At 41.4% G+C, this 25,013-nt stretch overlaps 1 protein-coding gene across 2 annotated transcripts in view; it reads right to left on the bottom strand.

Annotated features, from left to right (window-relative positions):
* Positions 1-5,142: 5,142 nt before the first annotated feature.
* Positions 5,143-25,013, bottom strand: part of LOC307157751 (uncharacterized protein) — a 53,128-nt gene continuing 33,257 nt past the window's right edge. For both annotated transcript variants that reach the window (XM_079869673.1, XM_079869672.1), the window contains exon 3: positions 5,143-6,557. In XM_079869673.1, the coding sequence (XP_079725799.1) occupies positions 5,542-6,557 (1,016 nt within the window). In that variant the 3' untranslated portion in view covers positions 5,143-5,541. The remainder of the gene's footprint in view (positions 6,558-25,013) is intronic.

Genomic DNA, 25,013 nt, shown 5'->3' with positions numbered 1-25,013 from the left:
CAATACAAACCACCTAAAAGACATCAAAACTTATAACACAGCATTTATGGCCTTCAACTGAACAGAACCCATCAAAACCAGTTAAAAACACACACAAACGGTCCCATGTTAGATGTCAGAGCACGTCACGTGATGCATCTGAACGAATCACGTTGTCAGAAATTGACACCAGCCAAAGAGATTTCGCTTTTAGAATCAAATGCTCCATTGTACTTTAATGATTGGTTGCTGATATTAGAAAATGACCATATTTGGATCCGACAACATTGTACAGGAGAGAGAGAGAGCTTTCCAACGGTATATGTGATGACAGGGTGCAGACAGCGATCGCAGAGCAGCATGTTGATTTAGAACGCCAACTTTTGTTGAATTTAGGAGAAATCTACAGACGCAAATAGACAAAGTGTAATAAAATAATGTGTATGTTGGATTTTTTTTTTTTTTTGACAAGTCTGAAAGAAGACTTTATTGAAGACAAATAGCCCAAAATCTCAAAATTGACCAGTGAAAAAAAAAAAAAAAACTATGTTTTGACTGCTGTGTCTCCCCTTATAAGTCACAATGGTGACAATAACAAACACATTTAATGCATTGTTAATCATAGTCACAATGGTGACAAATGAAATTGGTCAGCCCTGTAGTGCATGCCTGGTGGTAGCGGTTTTTGGCACGGGCGAACCGGGCAATTGCCCGGGGTGGCATTTTTTTTGACACATGGGGGGCGGCACGAGCAGTAAAAAAATAAAATTATCTATCTATTATCTATTTTCTATTATCTATCATTTCACTGTGTGGGGAACTGGCAAATTGGCACCCCTGCTTGCTGAGAAGGTGCCATGCACAGAAGCTGTGTGAGAAGGGAGAAGGGGAAGGGGAGGGGGCGCGGGGGACAGTTCACCTCTGGGTCTCTCCCAAATGGAATGGACATGGGGGGGAAAGGGGGATCCACTGTATAGCAATACTCTAATGGAATTAGTGGTCTAAAGTCAGTCATACCTCGACTTTCTTCCAAATAATGCACATTTCATAATTAGTATTATAAATACAAGCCTATAGTTCCTGCACATTTTTTTTTCTGAATTGTGTGAAATGGCTAATAAAAATAGGTAATACAAAACAATTATGTGGTCACCAAGGTGAATTGGTTTAGTCTTGACTTCTGGTCGTGAGTGACAGTGTTGGGGGGATGGGAAATCTGTTGATTGTCGAGTGCCAAATAAACACAGAGATGGGCAGGAAAAGGTCAAAGCCATCAGGTGCCCAATTTAGAAAAAAAAAAAAAAGAAAAGAAAAGAAGAAGAGGAGAAATGAGCAAAAGATAAACGTATGCAACTATGTTCTCTGTATGATTACGGAATCATGTCATGAATGAAGGCCTAATGTTAATTGGTGGGTGTAACTCTTACGTTTGTTAGCCTTTTTGCTATGATGCTTGCTATGCTTATCCAACAATAATTTGGTTTTAACTCAAACACGAGATCTAATTTCACCATAATATTGTGCTTTGCAGCAAAACTGTTACAAGTTCAGTTATTATTTATTTCCATGAGATGGGTTAACGTTAGGCCCTGTAATTAGCCAACGGAATTTTCAAATCTGTAGGTAGTTTCAAAGACCAACATTTGCCATTTATTTGCTACAACTCTATTTCGTGACAAAGTATAGTTTAACAAGTCATAACTAAAAGTGTGCCATGCATAGAATTCGAGGCAGTGACCAAGGAGCTAATGGTTCCTGAAAGTTAGATTAATATAGCGTGTAATGACAGACATTTAGCGTGTAAGTGCATGTTTATGTAACCCTCCTATTATGTTTGAGGTAAATTTGACACCAGGCTGTTTTAGTTGTATAAAACATAATCCTACGGTCTTTTGATTTCAATTTCAACTGCAATTCCAGGGGCACTTCTAAAATATTTTGGAGCATCCTCTGCCACTGGTCAGGATGAGCCACCCACCTCCCCCGCTACACAGGCCTCTTCTGGAATGGTCTCGACCCTTCAGGATGAGCTACCATCTATGTCCTCAGCTACACATATGTCTCTCCACAAATATCTCTACAAATATCTGATATTGAGGATGAAGACCTCTTTTCCTCGACTTCTACCCAGCATGAGCCTTCAGGCGGGTTTTTGCATATGTCTGTATGTGTGTGTGTGTGTGTGTGTGTGTGTGTGTGTGTGTGTGTGTGTGTGTGTGGAGGGGGTATGCCTAGTAGGGCTGTCACTTTTGAGAGAAATCAAATTCGAACGGATATCGAATATCAAGAAATGTATTCGAATATATTCGAATATCTACGAGTAAAATGTAAAATGAAGTTAACGAACAACCTCGATCCATCAGGAAACGCCACATGGTCGCTGAATTTCACTGCGCTTCATGAAGAGTTTTTCTTTTGCGTGAAAAAGCCGTTCGCCGGAGATGTGTTAAAAGATAGGGAGTGCATTCATGATTAGGCTACCGGTATAATAATCCTCCTGGCGCCGGGTCTAAGTGAGTAATGTTCTCTTACCTTTGTTATTTGATTAACATTAATGACACTTTAAGACCAGCCGCTGCGGACAGAGACGCGATCTGACACGCGTCGCATTTTCGCACATCTCTACGTCCATTTAAGACTTTATTTAAATAATTTAAGACTGCTCTTATGAGGACACTCGACAAAACGGACATTTGGCATAATTTGTGTGTTATGGTTTGTTCAAGCCCGAAAGAGAACTCGACACTGACACGCGTCTTTTCTGTGGGTCGTGTGTGTGTGTGTGTGTAATAGGCAGGAATTACAGCGCGGACTCTTTTGTCTTGTCGTTATCTTCCATTTTCAAAACAAGCTGGCTATTGGCTGCTATTATTCGCTTGATTTGGTCATGGGCCTACGCTACAATACGTTTAGAGCGGCCGCTACTGGATGAGATGGCAAACAATAAAATAAAAAGCAAACGGTCTAATCATAGACTGTAAAAAATGCGCTAAACATGGCACTTTAAAAACCGAATAGTTTATTTATAGTTCGGTTTCGGATATTTCACGCTATGTTCGAATGCATATTCGAATATCGAATAAAAAGTGACAGCCCTAATGCCTAGGCTACAAGACAACTGCAATTTAATGTAATTTTAATATTTCTGATAATTTCTGAGTAGGCCTATATGTTATGTTCCATTGCTATGTGCTCTGAGTAATGTGCCAATATGCTGTCTGATAGAAATGCCTGGAGCTGAACCCCCACTGAGCCCCACTGCTGAGGATGAGCCTCTGTCAACTGACCCTGCTAACTGGCCCTCACAACGGACTGACAGGATTCGGACTGAGCTGGTTCGCAGAGGACCAAGTAAGGTGCCACCTGGCTTTGTTTTCCATAGGAATGAGAGTGATGGGAGAAGTTGCCACCACCAATATTTTAAGAAGACATTAGTAAGTGGTGAAAAGATGGCAATTACCTCACATCACATGAAAACAATCCAGAACAACTCAATTTGCATGAAAGCATGGAAGGAACTGTCAGTGAGGTTAAAAAGTGGGAAAACTATTGATAAGCTGGAGATGGCACTTCTGGAGGCTGAGAGGGTGAGATGGAGATAAGTGCTGATACGTCTCACTGCTATCGTGCAGTCACTGGCAGTTCGAAATTTGGCTCTAAGGGGACACGCAGAAACACTGTTCACACCATCAAATTGGAATTTTCTCAAAGAAGTCGAACTTATGGCCAGGTTTGATCCCATTATGAAAGATCACCTTAACTGTGTCAAAAGAGGAACAGCAAGTCACAACAGCTACCTAGGCCATCATGTGCAGAAAAAGCTGATTGATTTGTTGAGCAGCAAAATCAAATCTGCTATAGTGGATGACATCAAGCAGGCAAAGTTTTTCAGTAATTCTGGACTGAACCCCAGATATAAGCCACACAGAACAGTTATCAGTGGTCATTAGAGTGGTGTCACTGATGGAGAAGCCCCATATTAGGTAACATTTTATGGGATTTTTGGAGGCAGAGGAGTCCACAGGCCATCACTTGGCATCCATGATCCTGACAATTCCTTTTGAAGACTGCAGAGGACAGTCATATGACAACGGAGCAAACATGTCATATGACAACGGAGCAAACATGAAAGTCAAAAATAAGGGAGTTCAAGCCAGGCTCTTAGAAAATAATTCCAGAGCTCTGTTTGTGCCATGTGTGACGCATACATTGAATTTAGTTGTGTGTGATGCTGCTAAGGGATCTGTTGATGCTATAAGTTACTTTGGTGTCCTGCAAAAGCTATACACGTTATTTTCAGCCTCCACCCAAAGATGGGCCATGCTGAAGAATCATGTGAGCATTACCTTAAAGATGTGGGCAGAAACAAGGTGGGAGAGCAAGGTCAAGGGCGTCGTGCCCACGAGGTACCAGGGAGCTGCCGTGAGAGAGGCTTTAATTGAGGTGAGAGACCACACCAAAGACCCTGCTATAAAGGCTGAGGCCCAGTCTTTGTCTGGACAACAAACAAGGTGGCAACTCTTACGACAGGAGGTGGGGCGGCCAAAGACATTTGTGAAGAAATTAATGTGGAGGCTGTTTTAAAACAAAAAAGGCTGAGGTCCACAAAGTGCCACTTCTCATATGAATCACATGAAGAGTCTTTCAGTGATGCACTTGGCAAGTTAGGAGGTTGGATTCTTCAACGTTGTCGTTGATGCAGCCACGTCAGCCATCAAGGAGAGATTTTCCACAAAAATGTTCTTATTTGTATGTAAGGGGATGGTTGTAACACTTTCAAAACATGTGTTACAACCTACCCCACCACTGTCACTTATTGTTTAGCTAGCTGTATTAGCATGGTGCTTTGAAATTAACAGGAGGTTGATACACCATTATTTACTAGAGAAACTACAGTCTGACCTGATGTAACTCATACAACATTATCTAGAACAGTAGAAGTACAAAACAAAATATTATCTTATAATTCTTTTTTACTTTCTTACCTCAGAATTAGATTTTCTGCTGTTCTTCAGGAGAGATAGCAACACAGACTGGAAAACCTCCATGTGGGATCGCAAAGGAAGCCTGAGGAAACTGAAACTCTCACATGACTCCTATCTTATCCCTGATTCGTGGAATTGGTAGTGTTACAACTCTCCCCGTGTTACAATTATACCCGGTCTCCCCAACTGAAATTAGAAGGGGTCTACTGCAACTGCTAAATATTAAAAACTGTAGCAAAGAAGATGGTTAAGTCTAGATACAGGAGTTTATAAATACATGACAAGAAAACAAAAAGCTTAAAATCAAAGTATAAAAAACATAGGAATGCAAATAAGAGTAGTGTTACAGAACATGGATGATCAGATTTTTGTGGCAGTGTGAACACTGCCTTAATTCCACAGATACATATTTAAAAAGTTTTCTTTAAGTGTGAAACTCTTTCCACAGTTTGAGTTATTACATGATTTTTAAGGTAATTCCAATCTTTGAAACTTTGATTACATTTACAACAGTTCTCTCGAATGAATCTTCACATGGCAGTTAAGGTTAACTTTACAACTGAAACTCTTTCCACACTCACTCAAACGTGTTTTCTCCCGTGTGAATTTTCATGTGATTCATAAGATTTCCTTTTTGTGAGAAGCTCTTCCCACACAGTTTGCAGGGGTAAGGCTTCTCTCCCGTGTGAATTCTCGTGTGGGAATCAATGTTTTTTTTATTTGTAAAAGTCTTTCCACACAGTTTGCAGGTGTAAGGCTTCTCTCCAGTGTGAACTCTTATGTGGCTTTTAAGGCTGCCTTTATAGGTGAAACTTTTTCCACATTGTTGGCAGGTGAAAGGATCCTCTCCAGTGTGAATTCTCAAGTGATTTTTAAGGCTTTCTTTATGGGTGAAACTTTTTCCACACTGAGAGCATGTGTACGGCTTCTCTCCAGTGTGAAGTCTTATGTGGCTTTTAAGACCTCCTTTTTGAGTGAAACTTTTTCCACATTGTTGGCAGGAGAAAGGCTTTTCTCCAGTGTGAAGTCTTATGTGGGAATCAAGAGTTTTCTTATTTGTAAAAGTCTTTCCACACAGTTTGCATGTGTAAGGCTTCTCTCCAGTGTGAACTCTTATGTGGATTTTAAGGCTGCCTTTTTGAGTGAAACTTTTTCCACATTGTTGGCAGGTGAAAGGGTCCTCTCCAGTGTGAATTCTCAAGTGATTTTTAAGGCTTTCTTTATGGGTGAAACTTTTTTCACACTGAGGGCATGTGTACGGCTTCTCTCCAGTGTGGAGTCTTATGTGGTTTTTAAGGCTTCCTTTTTGAGTAAAACTTTTTCCACATTGTTGGCAAGAGAAAGGCTTTTCTCCAGTGTGAATTCTCATGTGGACTTTAAGGTTTCCGAGTTTATCAAAAATAATTCCACACTGTTGGCAGGTGAAATGAACTTTAGCAACTGTCTTTTGAGCTCTTTTTCGTGAGGAGGCCTCTTCGGTCCGTGAAAAACTATAAGATTTTTCTTCAGTTGTGAAATCATGATGTTTCACATACTGATATTTCTCTTTCATTTCATTAAGTTCTTCACTCTCTTCTTTCAGCTGCATCAGGTCTAAAACAAAAAAGAAATACAAGTTAACACAAAGCAACATATATAAAGATTTTGAAAAAGCTTCAAAATCATCATGTATGCTATTTAAAGAGGTGTTACCTGTAATCTCAGAACCTCTGGTTAACATATCACTCTGGTTAAAACTTTGAAGCGGGACATTATCAAACCTCTCATCTTAAAACAAGAAAATCCTGCACAATAACTGTACTTGCAAATATATCAAAATTAGTCCTTTAAGCGCAAAGTTTGGTCCCATGACTTTCGTCAGGCATACAAAAAATGACTATTACAAAATGATCCAATCACTGCGTTTTTGACCCCATCGTGACACATCACCACCAACAACAATCAATGACAAGAATTTATAGAACATTTTTATTTTACATAAACAGATACATTGAAAATACAAATACCATTGTTTTATAACATCACATTGAATAACGCTTCATCATTTAAACCCATCGGTGATCAAGTCTGAATAGTTACGACAGAACTCTCAAGTTTTATCAAAATATGAACATGTGAACTGGTTGAAATGCATGTGTTTCACGGTGAATGCATGAGACTTGAGAGCCCTGTTAATCTCCAGAATAGCTCCCATCTCTGTAAAATCATTTCTATAATGGTGGGACTTTAAAAAAAGTAACAAATTACCTGTTTTTGGCACCTGATTGTGGCTACATCTCTCTGCATTTGCTATAAGATCTTTCGACAACATGGATCACTAGATTCTGTTGGATAGCTTCATTATTATGTTGGCATTTGTGGAGAAGCAATAGCATGGTTTAGGTCCTGTCTATCTGACCGCTGCCACTTTAAGTGAATGAAAAATTATGCCACAGGGCTTAGTATTAGGGCCTCTGCTTTTCTTTTTATATGTTTCCCCTGAGAGACATTATCATTAGATTTCACTACGTTATGCCAATACTACTCAGTTTTTGGAAACATCACAACTCCTTAAGTTAACAGATGGAATTCATGAAAACAAAGATGTGATGTAATTTTCCACAATTAAATTATGACAAGACAAGGGTGTTAAGTATATGACCAAAAACCTCCACATAGGATACTAGATCTCAGTGGACGTACTGTAACATGTTAATGTACTGTAAACATAAACCCCGTACCGGGTTTGAATTGCGTTATTAAGAGCGTTATTACGATCGTCCTTTAATATTTAAAGGTCCTGATGAAACATTAACAGTCATATGTGATATCATTACAAAGCTTAGACCCTCTACTTTTCACACAAAACCATAATTTTTTTAATTAATTTTACATATTGCATCATTTAAATGTTTAAATTCATCCACCCGCAACCGAAATACCGATCAAAAGTAAGTGTGATTATGAATTTGAATATTGATGGCATTGGTCAAAGGCAAGTCATATATCAAACAAAAGCTTTCTTTCTCAAGATTTTTGCTATATGGTTTATTTAGTTGACATAATACAACAGATCAAATGATTGCAGAATGAGTCGCAAAGTACATCTTTGATATTTGTAAACAAACTAGGAGAAACGTTGCATTTCATCTCCAATTACAGCATGTCTGAGCTAAAAGTAGTCAAAAAGATACACAGACTTTCACCTTAGACTGATCTCTTCAAAATGAGTCTATTTTCACCTTTATGTGAGTTTCGCTTGAGAAATAATCCACCGTTATGTCTCATTTAGTAATGCAGGAAATAAGTCATTGTTTTCATACGATCCACATGATATGTTATCCACGATCCACATGATATGTTATCGGCGACGGATGATGACGAACTACGCATCATTGGAAAGCTAATGATCTCAGCATTACATGAACATGTCGTGAACACACCTTTCCTCTAAACCAACCAGAGTCTGAGATATTCAGCGCGCAATTTTACCTCAGAGTATGAGATATTCTGCGGCGCACAGTTTGGACGCGTCGTGCTCACTCATGCATATAATTAGATTATTATAATTCAGATTGTTGAAAATGACGTCCAAGAGGCTTTTTGTTGGTGCTGAGGCAGTTTTGGAGGAACTGGATCGACTCAGCGACGTGGAGGACAGTGATGGGAGCTATGATTCAGTTTTTGAGGCTGCATTTGCAGCAAGAGAGGACCCGGATTTTGACGCGTAAGTAGTATTTCTTCATTTACAATTGTGATTTTTTTTTTCTTAAGTTGTATTATTTGTGAAGGATATCGTGCATCATTATCGTGGGCTCTGAACATCTTTGAAGTTTTGTTTGCGTATCTGTGTCGCGATTTGAATAATGCACATAGTCCAATGAAATAGTATTGAAAATAAGTTGCCGTTATTGGCAATAAGGTATCCAATAAGCCAATACAAAACTCACCCAGCTGTTAAATTATTATTTTTTGTGTCATGGTTTCTTTTCTTACACTGAGTGCATGCATATGACCTGCATTTGTTTGTGTTACAGTGTGAATAATGCACATTGTCCAATGATTATTTTTGTGTTATGGTTTCTTTCCTTACTCTGAGTGCATGCATATGACCTGCATTTGTTTGTGTTACAGTGTGATCTCTTCTGATGATGAGGAGCCTGTTCTGTCAGGGAGAAAGAGGTGTCGTCCTCACACATTACCTGTGACACACGACCCCACCCCTACCCCTCTTGGAGAAACATCTGTGTCAACAACACGTGTAAGGTGCAGGCAAACAAGGGGCAAGTCACAAGCAGGAAGACATGATGATGGTGAGACAAATGGATGGCATGATGTCACAGAGGAGGATGTGGATCCAGATTTGCCCAATTTTACACCCAAACGACCTCCAGGGCCTCAGATCCTTATGAGCAACACCTACTCACCCATCCAGTTGTTTCAGCTGTTTTTCACCACCTCTGTAATTGACACAATTGTCAGAAACACCAACAAGTACGCATCAAAAATGTCTGCGGCTGGGAAGAAGTTCCAGTGGGTTCCTTTGACTGCACAGGAGTTTTCTTCCTATTTAGCTTTGGTCATTTACATGGGATTGGTTGGCGCAAAAACCATTGTTGACTACTGGGCAAAGAAAACCCTTTACAACTTCTCCTTTCCCCGATCTGTGATGTCAAGACCAAGGTTTCAAGCTATTTCATGGAATCTGCACCTCTGTGATGTAGAGAAGGATGAACAGAATTCCAGGAAAAAAGGAACCCCAGATTATGATAAACTCTTCAAGGTAAAACCTCTGTACACAGACATTGTTCAATCATGCCAGACATACTTCCAACCAAACAAACACCTGTCTGTAGATGAAAGAATGGTTGCTTCAAAAGCAAGAATAGGACTAAAACAGTACATGAAGGATAAGCCAACAAAATGGGGCTATAAACTCTTTGTGTTGGCAGATTCAATCAGTGGTTACACTTAGAATTTCTTTGTTTACGAAGGAAAGAACTCCATGGCCACTGGTAAAGGCCTTAGCTATGACTCCGTAATGACCCTGATGAATTTTCCTCTTCTTGGCATTGGCTACCACATTTTCATGGACAATTTTTACACAAGTCCAACTCTGTTTTTGGATTTGTTTGAAAAAAAAACTCTAGAATGTGGCACCATTCGAGCAAACAGGTTGGGCTTTCCAAAAACAAAAACAAATGACCTCAGCAAGAAAGCCCAGAGAGGAACCATCCGCTGGCTCAGGCAAGGAAAACTCCTATTTGTGAAGTGGATGGATACAAGAGAGGTGGCGATGTGCTCCACAATTCACAAGGCATATGTGGGTGAGACTGTCAACAGGCGTGTGAAGAATGCAGAGGGTGAGTGGAGAATACAACAGATCCCGGTTCCCACAGCAGTCAAAGAATACAACAAATACATGGGTGGAGTTGACTTGTCTGATGCCTTGATTGGCTATTACAATGTTCTTCAAAAAACAAGGAAGTGGTACAAGACCTTGTTTTTCCATTTCCTTGACATTGCTGCTGTAAATAGTTTCATTCTTCACCAGGAACTTTCAAAATCCCAGAAAACAAAACCGATGACACAGAAGACATTCAGGGAAACCCTTGTGTCTGAGCTTGCAGGCATTGCCACACAGCCCATACCAGCTCCCCCAGAGCCATTCGCAGCTGGTGCAGCTTGTTCATCCACCACCAGCTCAACAACCAGCCACTGCATTCCACAGTACTTTAGCACAGATGCTACAAATAAAAGAAGGCAATGTGTTGTATGCAAAAGGCAAGGAATAATATCAAAGACTCCTGTGTTTTGCTCTGGATGTGGTCTGGCTTTGTGCTTTGTCTCCTCCCGCAACTGTTACAAAGAATGGCACCAGGATGGGGACGGACACACCTGAGTAATTGTGTGTGTGTGTGTGTGTGTGTAAGATTGAGTGTGTGTGTGTGTGTGTGTGTGTGTGTGTGTGTGTGTGTGTGTGTGTGTGTGAGTGTGTGACATAAAATATTGTACAGAGTTTTATAGTGTTGTAGTCCTCCCTCCATGAACGGGAAGTTCCCTGGACCCTAATTGATTACATGTTAGTTTTTTATTCTACATTTGCTTGTTGTAAAAAAAAAAGTGTGTGTGTGTGTGTGTGAGTGAGTGTGTGATATAAAATATTGTACAGAGTGTTTATAGTGTTGTAGTCCTCCCTCCATGAACGGGAAGTTCTCTGGACCCTAATTGATTACATGTTAGTTTTTTATTCTACATTTAATTGTTGTAAAAAAAAAGTGTGTGTGTGTGTGTGTGTGTGTGTGTGTTTTTTTAAATTTAGCATAAAAAAAAATTATACATATTATTCTAATGTAAATAAATAACCAAAAGATCGATTTTCATGTTGCAGATCTCATTTTTGTCTACCCCATTACTTATTTATTGCATGTATTGAGTCTCTTTGAGAAGAAGATAGTGAAACATATATGGGAATATTTGTAAGTGCTTTTAGCAAATGGTAAAAGTGAGATTTTTGGTGTAATTTTCTTTATGATAGCTTGTTTTTGCAGTCGGGACTTTGGAGACTCCAAAAATACACTAAAAAGCCACTTTGCCTCCCTTTGGTTCTCTTACGAGAGGTTCTTCTCGTATTGCGTAAGTTGCTTACGCATCGGGAAAGTCTTCTTTCTTCGAGATCTGAAGCCAAAAAATTATCCTTAATTTTGTATTCATTGTCAACGCAGTGCGGCAGCCGGCAGACCAAGGCAGGCTGTATAAGCGTGCTCATTGGCTGCTCGGCGGCAACTGCTTAAGCCTATCAGTGAGCCCCCTGAAACGTGGCCTCCACACCCTTCTAACCGTCAAGATGGGTGTGGCCAGCGTGTATATAACCAGGGCTCACAGGCTAAATATCTGATTTTCTTGTCTTCAGCAAAGCTCTTCGCATCGCTGGATCTTGAGAGCCGCCGCCGTTGAAACCAGCGACCAGCAAGCCTAGGACAGCGCCTGAAGAAGCCGGCCGCCTTCGCCGCCTTCAGCCATCCGTGCCTGCTACGCTATCCGGCGACATATCCTTTTATTACTGCTGTGTGTGCTCGCCCTGCGACACACACTATCTCTCACTGTTCTAAAAGAGCACGAGGTGTTTTTGTCAAAACGCATCGTTTTTTTTTTTTGTTTGTTTGTTTTTCTGCGGCTCGTGCCGCGCCCCGCTCAGCAACGGAGACCGCCACCTCTTCTGCGCTCTCTGCCTGGGCCGCGAGCACGCCGCCACCACACTCTCTACGGGCGGCTGCCCCGAGTGCGAAGAACTTTCAATGTCGACCCTGCGGGCTCGACTTGAAGTTTTCGACCAAGCTGTCGCTCCGCCTGTCCCTGCCGGGCCGCGCAATAGGAAGCGCCGCTCGCAGAGACCACCGGAGACTAATATGACTGAGGAGCTCGCCTGAACCTCTCCCTCGAGCTTCTCTCTCGCCCTCTCCGCCACCCCTCCCGGCCGCTCAACCGCCGGCTAAACGCCCGCGCCACCGCCGCGTCAGGGGATGAGGCGAATGAGATAGACACCCTCCCTCTGTTCGAGCCGCACTACTGCGCCGCTCACAAGGGATGGCAGAAGTGGACGGTCTCGGAGCGAGCTTCCTCTCCCTCTGTTCGAGCCGCGCAAACTGCGCCACTCACGAGGGATGGCAGAAACGGACGGTCCTGGAGCTCTCTTTACGTTACAAGAAAGCTACTCCGTCCTCGCGCGGACCTACCTCAATTTCTCACACATTTCTCAGTCCCCTCTTAAGTTCAGGCGACTGGAATTGTTCATATTGCAGTATACGAGCCTGTTATAAATACACGCACGACTGCAAGCAAACGCCGTCACAAGACATGACGCTGTTATATGCTCGCTCTAACCGAAAGCTAATGTGTTCTCCCCTGTGGCTCAGTGGCAGAATCATAGGCTTTTGCGCCAGAGACCCGGGTTCGATCCCGGCTCTCGCGGCAGATAAAAATTTATGCTGTTCGCTTCTCCAAGCTCGCGGCCAGTTTTTCTTACATACAGAAAGCGAACCCGCACTTCCCCTTGTTGGGCCACGCACATTGCGCCGTTCACAAGGGATGACAGAGCGGACGGTCACGAGCAACGTTAAGCGCGCGCCTCACTCACCGGCGAAAAGAGGAGAGAGAGTGTTTTCGTCCCGCTGTGGCCGGACAAACCGCCAATTCTCAAACATTTCTCAGTCCCCTCTTAAGTTCAGGCGGCTGGAAATATTACTATTGCAGTAAACAAGCCTGTTTTTATTACACGCACGACTGCAAACAAACATGAGGTCGTACTCTTATATGCTCGCGCTAACCGAAAGCTAATGTGTTCTTCAGCAGGGTCTGTTACGTATGCGCCCGCTACAATGCTGGCTGAATGCCCGAGTGCCTCACAGAGCCTGGGCTTCCGGCGGCATCCGAATCAGAGTGACTCAGAGCTGCGTTTCAGCACTGAAGCCCTGGTTAGCGGCCGACTGGTACCAGCGGGGTGTGACAATGGGAGCCATCTCACACCGCAAAGTTATCTCGACGGACGCTTCCACCTCAGGTTGGGGCGCTCTTTTCGAGGGCAAACCGGTTTTTGGCCTGTGGTCAGACCAGGAGAAATGCCTCCACATAAACTGTTTGGAGATGATAGCGGTCGAGAACGCGCTCAAGCGCTTCCTCCCATTCATACAGGATCACCATGTGCTAGTCCGCTCGGACAACATGTCCGTGGTATCCTATGTGAACCGACAGGGCGGTGTCAGATCCAGGAACCTGTGCAAGCTAACAGAACGCCTTCTCGTGTGGGCTCACCGCTCGTTGCGCTCGCTGAGAGCCGCGCACGTGCCGGGCCACCTGAATGTCGGTCCAGACAGACTGTCCAGGGACAACATTCCCCCGGGAGAATGGTCCCTGCACCCCCAGACAGTCCAGTTTCTCTGGCGCCTATTCGGCAGAGCGGAGATCGACCTCTTTGCGTCGAGAGACAACGCTCACTGCCCGAAATTTTTCTCGAAAAGCGAGGACGCGCTGTCCCAGACATGGCCCAGCCTCCCGCTGTACGCTTTTCCCCCGATCTCCCTGTTACCACAGGTCATTTCGAGGATCAGGGAAACGCACCACCCAGTGCTTCTTATAGCCCCGCGTTGGGAGAACCAAACCTGGTACCCAGAGCTAGTGAGGCTGTCGCACTCATCCCCATGGCCGATCCCGGTGAGAAAGGATCTCCTCTCCCAAGCCGGTGGATCGATCTGGCATCCCCATCCAGAACGATGGTCTCTGCATGCATGGGTAATCAACGGATACCCGTTGGCCTGCCAGAAGGGGTCGTGAACACGATCACGGAGTCTAGAGCCCCCTCCACGAGACGGCTCTACGCGTCTAAATGGTCGGTGTTTTCTAAATGGTGCGCTACTAAGAGCTTGGATCCACGTGCATGTGGGGTCCCGCGGGTGCTCTCCTTCCTACAAGAGCTGTTGGACAAGGGCAGGTCCCCTTCCACGCTCAAAGTGTATGTGGCGGCTATTGCAGCGTTCGCTGAGACGACGCGCGGCCGGGCAATAGGAAGGAACGAGCTCATTATCCGCTTCCTCAGAGGAGCTAGACGGATGAATCCCCCGCGGCCCCCCTCGGTTCCTATTTGGGATCTGTCCTTGGTCCTGGAGGCCCTGAAGGCGTTTCCCTTTGAACCGCTCGAATCCGTGGATTTAAAGTACCTGTCGCTTAAAACCGTTTTTCTGATAGCTCTGTCTTCAGTAAAACGTGTGGGGGATTTGCACGCGCTATCTATTAGCCCTGCATGTCTTGAGTTCGGACCGAACGACTCGAAAGTCATTCTCAGACCGAGACACGGTTACATCCCCAAAGCGATTGGAACCCCTTTAACCCCCTGAGGTCGACGGTATCGCCGGCGATACCAGCTCGCTTTTTTTCAGTTCAGTTCAAAAGAAATTAATTTTGCTCTGTGGACTTTGATATTACAAGCAAGTTTCATACATCAATCGATTCTGTTAAATGTGTATTATTTTTGTGTATACTCACAATAAAAACAAAGTGTTTGCCAAATAAAGAAAAATAAACGTGATGCGAGTTCTGCCTTCTCTCTGTCAGTGAAGACCATTCTGAAACGCGTCCGAAAATGAACAATAACTCAGCAAATACTCAGTCAAACAGGCAAACAGACATACAGGCATGAAGCTTGAATTCTCTTCTCTTAAATGAAGTAATTTATATAAAAAACAAATATTCTCATCTTGTGAAATCTGTATTAAAAGAGAGCGATTCCAGTCGACCTCATTACAACTAATTCAAATGTAATGTGACTCCGCCTACGGAGAGCGCGCGCTATTCAAACGCAAATGAATGAGGCAATCCACGCAATCCTGTGAACGCCCCCATATCAGCTCGAGAAACACAAGTTTATTCAGATCATTACTTTAACACCGTCTCGTAGCGCTGTGAGGAATAACAATAATGAAAAAAGTACCTCAGAAGTGCGGGTATATCGAGGAGCGAGCTGAGGAATACTGTAAGTTTTTTTTTCTTCTCACATGAATCGGGTTTCTGTTTATGAATGAATGAACGGCAGAGATGCGCGCTGTTTACCACAGCTCGCAAAAAGACAGTTTAAATTTAAATTGCGTCTCTGTGTGAATGAATGATGATGTTTTAGCAAACTGTATTGCCGTACTGAGTTGAGTAAAAATCGACAGAAATATGTTGAAATAAAATGTAGGCTATTTGTATAAGCAACGTTTTAAACTGAAAATGAACATATGCCCTAATATTTCATAAAAACAACGTTACAGTCAGGCGTTTCTGTTTGTGTATGAATGTTTCGGTTTTAGCAAACTGTATTGCTACACTCAGTAAATATCGACTAAAATATGTTGAAATAAAATGTATTTGTATAAGCAACGTATTAAACTGCAAATTAACATTTATATTTCTTATAATAAAAATGAAAGACCTATGTTACAGACATATGAAAGACAACATTTCGTTGATTAGTTTTGGATAGATTATACATTTTTAATGTAAAATATCTGCCACCTCAAATAAGCTTTCAAATAAGTTTGCCAATATTTGCTTATGTTAAATATAATATGTTTTGTCAAAAATAAAGTTATCAAATAATCAATGAAATCCTTAACTTTGAAATATGTATGATAAAATGTATACTTTAGTTTTTACAAAGAAAGATTACACTTTCTTTGTAATTGTAACCTTTTTAATAAAAAAATATATTTACAAGGTAGATGTAAACAAACTATTAAAAGGTAAATATAAGCCTTTTCTTTAAATAACTTTTATTGTGTTTTATTATTGACAAATTTGGGGAGAGGATAAATATTCCAAAACTGAAAATACAGTATGAGAATTAACTGCACAATTACTAGACATGTTTTCCTTGGATATTATAGGCCAAATTGCAAGCACAATATGTGGAAAAATAAAAAAGAATTGAGATGCTTCCAACTGTTGCTCTTGCATTCTTGTGGCTCAGTGACTCACCTGAATGAATGGCTAATTAAGTATGCAGGCCCCATTGTCTCCTCAGGTGTGAACCACTACATATGCATGACCGTAGACGCCCACTCCGCATATGGCCTTTCCAAACAGAAAGTGCTTTGCAAAATTCAAATCAATGTATTGTGTTATGTGAATGATAAGGCAGGGTGATTTTCACTTCATTTTGAAGAAAAAACACTAGGCAATGACATATTTTAGACAAAAGTCTTATTGGCACATATTTAGAATGTGTTTTATGGCCTTATTTCAGAAACTTTAGTTTTTAGTTTTTTCAATAACCATGCATAAACATTATTCTCTCAAAAATGCAGACATGTACATTCTTGTTGCTCACATTTCATGGTAGCCCTGTTTGTGCTAAATAGTGTGTAATTTTTTTTTGCCATTAATATGTTTATAAGCAACTGAAAAAAGCAAAAATGTCAGGGCATGTCAGAACATCTCAAGGACCCCAAAAACCCCTCAGACCCCAGAGGGTTAAGGGCACAAATCATTTCCCTTTCGGCTCTGCCAGCATCCGATAATGGGGACAGTGATAACCTCCTATGCCCTGTCCGGGCGCTAAGAGCTTACATCACGCGCTCCGCCGCTTTCAGGCATTCCGAGCAGCTCTTTGTTTCCTTCGGCGGACGCACCAAGGGTCTCGCCGCCTCGAAATAGAGCCTGTCCAGGTGGATAGTGGACACGATTGCAGCAGCTTATGCCTCCAAACACCTGCAGTGCCCTCTGGGTATCAGAGCCCACTCCACTAGAGGCATGGCCTCTTCGTGGGCCTGGTCCAGTGGAATTTCTATCCACGATATTTGTATGGCGGCGGGCTGGGCCTCCCCATCGACATACGTTAGGTTTTATAACCTGGAAGTTCCCGCCTTACAGCTCACTTCTCGCTTATGTGCAGACTACGTTCACATGCTGGCGATATTTCTGGTATGGTACTTAGGGTGAAGTGTTTTATACTCAGACCGGCTGGGCCGCTCTGTTTCTCATTCCCCGTTACGCGCTGTTTACCGGTGCTGGCCCGCGTTGCTGGCCGCCCGTATTCCACTCTGTGGCGTGGGGGATTACTCTCTTCGTAAAAGACCGATTATGTCGCTCTTTTCTTACGCTAATGAGTGCTTATGTACTGTGTGGGCTCGCGCTGCCGGCCCTACGGTTTTGCACTGATATATGCTTATAGACCGGCCGCGCTGCTCTATTTTATATACTGAGTGAAGTGCTTTGTACTGTGTTGGCCCGTCTCTCCGACCGGCCACCTATTCCAGCAGAATGATTTTCCCCGGTCTCCCTGGGATTCATGGGCTGGATGCTCGGCGCACACGGCGTTGACAAAGGGTTCCCGATGCGTAAGCAACTTATGCAATACGAGAGAACCTTTAGTAAGAGAACGTACTCGGTTACCTAATGTAACCTCGGTTCTCTCTAGAAGAGGGAACGAGTATTGCGTAACCTGCCGTGTCGCGCCACGAGCTTTTGCGCTTCAGACTGCGAAAACCAGATATTTAGCCTGTGAGCCCTGGTTATATACACGCTGGCCACACCCATCTTGACGGTTAGAAGGGTGTGGAGGGCGCGAAGCGCCCTCATTGGAGGCCACGTTTCAGGGGGCTCACTGATAGGCATAAGCAGTTGCCGCCGAGCAGCCAATGAGCACGCTTATACAGCCTGCCTTGGTCTGCCGGCTGCCGCACTGCGTTGACAATGAATACAAAATTAAGGATAATTTTTTGGCTTCAGATCTCGAAGAAAGAAGACTTTCCCGATGCGTAAGCAACTTACGCAATACTCGTTCCCTCTTCTAGAGAGAACCGAGGTTACATTAGGTAACCGAGTATGTTTCATAGCAATAACTTTTGAAAGCAAAATGTTAGACACATAATCAGGGGTGCACATAACATTTTTGGTCTTGTTCTCAGGGGAGAACCTGGGGTTGTTGCTTGGTCCTCACATTTTCAAATGTATTTTTTCCTTAACCCACCTCACGGGAGGAACAAATTAGAGGGATGCATAATATATTGTTAAATATTGTTATCTGACTATACCTACATCCAAATAAAAAAATAAATAAAAAAAAATCGAGCACACTTTAAAATAGTCAAATTTTTATCAGGCAGTAGGCTAATATGGCCTAGTCGAGTCTATGCAGACTGCTTGTTATTATCAGAGATGGCAACGCCGGCGAAGGAGGTAACTTTACGTGACAAACTCAAAAAAGGAGAATTAAAAACAAAGGCAATAGAAGGTCATCCATCCATTTTTCCCCCAAAACGCTATAAATCCATCCTTTTTTTATATATATATATATATTTTTTAAATTGATGGTTTGTCTTTTTTTTTTAAGTATTTTGTCATTTATGAGGAAAAAACAATCTTACGTGAGTGACAGTTCTCCATTACGGACGCAACCACTCTGAAAGCGCCGCGGCACTAAAAGACTTTCAAACTTTCACAGAGACCTCAAACAGAAAGCACAAAGCCTTTCTTTAAAGCGAATTTCGTTTTGTATTAATTGTATCTTAATTTTAATCCATGTTTCATTAACGAATTTCCTGGTTTTAATAAATAAAAAAGTAAATAGGCTATCTTAATTGTTTAGGCTATTTTTTAATTATAGCCTAAGTGTAAAATATTAGGCTGTGTATACCGACATGGATCAATTATTAATATTAAATTTCATCTGTCTTTTGTAGGCATAGGCTAGCTGATGGCGCACCAACGAAAAATCCTAAATGATGTGCCAAAATGCGTTTTCTATTAGGCTACAATGAAAATATTGTATGGTCAGGTTTGCCGAAGTTCGTTTAATTTAGGCTATTTATTTATTTAAATAATTTATTTATTTTTGTCCATGTGCGCCGATCGGAGACGGAGTTCACTGCTGATATTCTGAGGTAAGAGAGTTTTCTAGTCTCGCGGCTGTCATCAGCAGCGCCTTGCATTGCCCAATCAGCGGATGGCGGGCGGGTGCGGTTTTGAAAATTGGTCAAAAACGTTGGTGCGGATGGATGGCGGACAGATGATGAGTTTTGCGATGCGGTTGCGGATGAAATAGCCCATCCGCGCATCTCTAGTTCTGAGGCCTATCCAACACCACAGATTGTGCACCTATCTATCCCCGAATCTTAGGTACGCAAATGAGGGTTGCGACAATTCATCTGGTACGCATTGTTTAATTGGGTAGCGCATGCGCACCTGCGCACCACTTATGTGCATCCCTGCACATAATATTTTTTTTCAGTGTTTGGTGACATCTAGTGGAATCAAATGGAACTCATAATAGGTAGCTGTTGCACACAATACCAGAGTTATACACTTTCAAAAAAAGATTCAAAGAAAAAAACTTTTCTTTTTATATTTTAAACACATACAATAGTTTTTATTACATTTGACACTTGATTTTGTTTGTTTAAAGGGTTTCCTATAGAATGACACCAATATTTTGCATTTACTTCACTGTATGTGGGTAAGGGGAGCCATCAGATTTGGGTATGTCCAATTTCATGTGGAATTCCAAAATAACCCAAAGAGTTTAAGGGGTTAAGAATGTCTCTGTTTATCTAAAGTAACAATGGTTCTCTGAGAGGAGGGAACGTGACACACACTGTGTTCATAGCAGATGTTATGTGGAAACCTCTTTCTCCTGGAATACTCAAGCCTGCAAATACTGTGCATCCCCTTCCAGGGAGGAGGGTCCAGCTGTGGCTTGGGCGTCTTCTACAGGTACAGAATTTATAAACGCACATTGTTTACTAACTAACAGAGTTTTAGCTTTCTCACGTGAGGATTCCTTGGATTCAACGCAGCAGGTAGTAGCTAGTGCTAGCATGGTGAGAAAAGTAAGTTGAGCTTGGCTAATGTTCTCCATATATCTCTAATCCAGTGGTTCTCAAAGTGGGGTCCGCGGACCCGTTGCCAGGGGGTCCGCGAAATAATTTTAGAGCACTATGAACGGAATCGCGGAATCCAGTCAGACATTCTTGGCAGAGCGCACCTGCTCTCTCTTTCTCTCCCCCCACAAACATGTATGAGGCGCCGGACTGGACAAAAGAGAAGCGAACTGTGCGAGAGAGACCGAAAGTGCGCGAGAGAGAACGAGTGTGTCCGATCATTAGTTTAGTAGGCTAATTGGTATAAATTAATATATAATTATTATATAAGAGGCATGGACGTTCGATTAATGGACAGCAATAATCAGTAGGCTACTACACACGTCTTGCTTTGAACTATGTTTAATAAATATAAATTATTCGAGCACAAACTGTCATATAGGATTAAAAATGATAAGAATGCAGCAAAACATCTTGGTCTGATATGTAGCTACAGGAAATAAAGTGTTTTTTTTCTTTTTTTTTCTGAAATGTTATAATCTTTAACAAAATGTTTGACATTATTTGACAAGCATACACACATGCACACAGAATACACCAGTGTACAGAAACACTATGATCAGTTTGAATTGCATTGTTAATGAAATATTCGTTCGTATCTATCTATCTATCTATCTATCTATCTATCTATCTATCTATCTGTAGCGCACGGAACAGCACGAGTTTGAACATATTGAACCACCGTGATTTACTTAACGCGAATATTATACATTTTTCAATATGTTTAAGAAACTTTTTTTATTAGCTTACATTATATTGCACTGCAGTAGTTGTCAGTGCAACGATAGCCTACAACAATATTTTAATCTAATTCAGTGGTAATAATTTAATTCTTGTTTTTATTTTATATTAGGCTATATTACACTCGGTCTCTCGCGCACTTTTGCTCGTGCGCGCAGTTCGTTTCACTTTTGTCCAGTCTGGCGTCTCATAAACATGCGCGCATATCAGAGAGAACAGTGAATCGCGGATATACAGTAGCCTAGCCTAGTTGAAAAATCAAAGTTAAGAGGCTATATTTAATTTTTTCCGTTCTTTTTTTTTATCCGTCAGTTTATTTATTGTTTAATACGTTTAGTAGTTTGCCTATTTGTAATGGAAGCCCGTTTCCGCCACTGAATACAAAAAAGAAAATAAAAGGTTATTGTGACTTTAAAGTCAGAATTTTGAGATAAAAAAATCCCAATTAGCCTACCTTTTTTATGGTTTTATGGCGGACACGGGCTTTCATTCTCTTTGATAGGCCTATGAGTAAAAATGTATGAGCTTTTACACAAGAGTGTCATCTCCAGAGCTGCTATGAGTCACTTTGAGAACGTTTCAGCATTTAATTTGATACAAAAATAGGCCTAAATAAATAACAATACAAAAAAAAAAAAAAAAAAAAAAAGTTATTCACTACAACCCGCCAAAATAAAAGTTTGGTTTAACTTTAAGAAATTATTATATACATAAAGTAATATTGCACCGTAGAATGTAGCCTACTTCTCAAAGTAATAATAAAAAATATATTAAAACTAATAGTTTTAATCATTTTAAAATAATTATATAGGCTAATTTTCATTATCAAATTTATTAGCTAGACCTAATAAAATATTTTTATTTATTTAATTTTTAATGTTTTAATTTTAACAGTAGGCTAAACCTTTTTTTGTGCAGCATTGTTTGCTAAAATCAAATAAATAAAATAAATTAGCCAATTATATTTTCATTTGATTACATTTTAAAATATTATAATTTGGTAATGTTTCATGCCATTTGATTACCCCCGTTTCTGATAATAAATTTGTATTAAATCATAAATCCAGAAATATTAAAAAGAAACTCTGATATGATTGTGTCATAGGCTATAGCCTACAATCTGTCAATCACTTCACTCAGAATACAAATCTCTTCCCGCCACGAAACGTTCCTGCTGCTAACTGACAAAAATGGAGAAGTCCGCAACTGAAGCTAATTTTAAATTACCGATGTCTAAATTGAGAAAATACTGTGAGAGTTATATTCAATTTGGTTTTATTGAGAACAGCGACGGGAGACCAAAATGCGTTTTATGTCTTCAGGTGCTAGCAAACGAAGCTATGAAGCCCGCCAAATTGAAGCGGCATCTTATTACAAGGCACCCACAATATAAGGACAAAACTAAAGATTTTTTTCTTCGAAAGAGCCAGGAATACATCCAACAGAAAACACGGATGGTAAACCTGGCCACAGTTTCAGAGAAAGCACAAAAGGCTTCTTATTTGGTGGCTCAACGAATTGCTAAAAGTAAGAAACCACACACAATTGCACAAGAACTCATACTTCCAGCGGCCGTTGAAATGTGTGAAATTATGCTAGGCACAGAAGCAGCTAATAAACTGAAAGCTATACCTCTCTCTGATGACACCGTGAGGAGAAGAATTGAAGATCTCTCAGCTGACATTCTGTCACAGCTACTGGATAGATTGCGTTCCTGTGAGCATTTTTCTATTCAGTTGGACGAGTCAACTGACATCGCCAGTGCGGCTCAGTTCATTGTTTTGGTTCGCTATCCATGGGACGGGAAGATTTTGGAGGACTTTCTGTTCTGCAAGGAGATGCCTGGCAGGGCAACAGGTGAGGAAATATTTAGAATACTGGATGCTTTCATGACAGAAGCGGGACTAAGCTGGGAAAAATGTGTTGCCGTTTGTACCGAAGGTGCGGCGGCGATGACAGGTCGAAAAAGTGGAGTTATTGCACGAATAAAGACTGTTAACCTGAAGATTATGGCTACGCACTGTATGCTGCATCGGCAGGCGCTCGCATCCAAAAGCATGGGACCTGACCTTCACTCTGTTTTGAACACAGCTGTCACTGCAGTTAATTTTGTGAAGTCAAGAGCATTGCAGTCACGCTTGTTTGGACAACTTTGTAGGGAGATGGACGCAGGGCATGACACACTACTGTATCACACAGAAGTGCGATGGCTGTCACGTGGTAAAGTTTTGCAGCGCGTGTTTGAGCTACGCAGTGAGATGTCAGTATTTATGAGAGAGGACAAACCCGACATCGCAGAGTTTTTTTCGGACCCGGAGTGTGTTGCCAAACTGGCATATCTTGCCGATGTATTCAACTTGCTCAACAGTCTAAACCTTTCTATACAAGGAAGCTATGCATCTATCCTGGAAGTCAGTGATAAAATCACTGCCTTCATGAAGAAAACAGAGCTATGGAGAAAAAGGATACAAGACGGAGTTACAGACATGTTCCCCCAACTGACCGAGTTTCTCCACACAAACAATCTGTCTGTTGCTATAGTGAGAGAGGTAGTTACCTCTCACCTCACTGCACTGAGCAAGCATTTCAGCTCATACTTCCCAGATGTGAACACAGATGCCTGGGACTGGGTGCGAGATCCTTTTGCCCCAGATGCAACAAGTGACCTTACTCGTAAGGCAGAAGAGGAGCTGTTGGACTTATCCTGTGATAGGACACTGAAAGTCCGATTTCAGCAGATGCCTCATGCAGACTTTTGGCCCACCCTCTCACATGAGTATCCTGAACTCACTGCCAAGGCCATGGGAATATTGCTCCCCTTTCCTACCACTTACCTATGCAAGTCATCATTCTCAACTTTGGCTGCAATGAAAACTAAGTACAGGGCTCGTTTGAATGTGGAGAATGACCTTAGAGTCTGCCTGTCATCCATCTCTCCAAGAATAAACAAAATTTGCTCTGAGAGAGAGGCACACCCATCTCATTAGTTCATGTTAGCTCATCAAACTAGTTACTGTAAAAATGTGAGACTATAAGATGCAGACTAATTATTAGGATGTGTTCTGCAACAGTGTTAATTCTGTTAAGATTTGTTCATAGTTCTGCCATTGATATAAGGTGCAATGAGTTCATTATTTTAAAGTTGATGCACATAAAGTAACATTACATAATTTAAATGCTATTTAAAGGGATGGTTCACCCAAAAAAAAAAAAAAAAAAATTGTGTCATCATTTACTCACCCTCAAGTTGTTCCAAACCTGAATGAATTTCTCTCTTCTGCTGAACACAAAAGAAGATATTTTGAAGAATGTGGGTAACCAAACAGTTACTGGTACGTTTTTAAAAAAAACATATGGAAGTCAATGGGGTCCATCAACTGTTTGGTTACCGACATTCTTCAAAATATCTTCTTTTGTGTTCATCAGGAGAAAGAAACTCATTCAGGTTTGGAACAACTTGAGGGTGAGTAAATGACACAATTTTCATTTTGGGTGAACTATTATTTTAAATGTAAAATGTTAAGGTTTTAATTCTAATCTAGGGAATTTTAATGTTTGGGAAAGTTTTTAAGATAAATTACTTGTGTAAATGCTATTGAGTCCAAATAAAATGTGAATAAAAGACCCACTGTTTACAAGTATTTAAGTGGTATTAACATGATTTAAACTGAAATGTGTTTCTGTTCTATAAAACAGGTCTTAAGTTTTTAGGGTGAAAAAGATTACAATACAATTAATTCCAATGGCATTTAAGAGTACAAATAGTTTTAAGCATATCAATCACAGTTATTGTTATGAGGGGGTCCTTGGACATTTTTCTCCGCTCTAAGGGGTCCCTGGTCCCAAAAAGTTTGAGAACCCCTGCTCTAATCTATAGCTACATCTGTCAATTTTGCCAAGCGGCCACAAGCTCCAG

The sequence above is a fragment of the Squalius cephalus genome (assembly GCF_949319135.1).
Source record: "Squalius cephalus genome assembly, chromosome: 4".
Classification (NCBI taxonomy): Eukaryota; Metazoa; Chordata; class Actinopteri; order Cypriniformes; family Leuciscidae; genus Squalius; species Squalius cephalus.
Note: the sequence above shows the minus strand (reverse complement) of the source record. Positions and strands in the feature narration are given on the sequence as shown.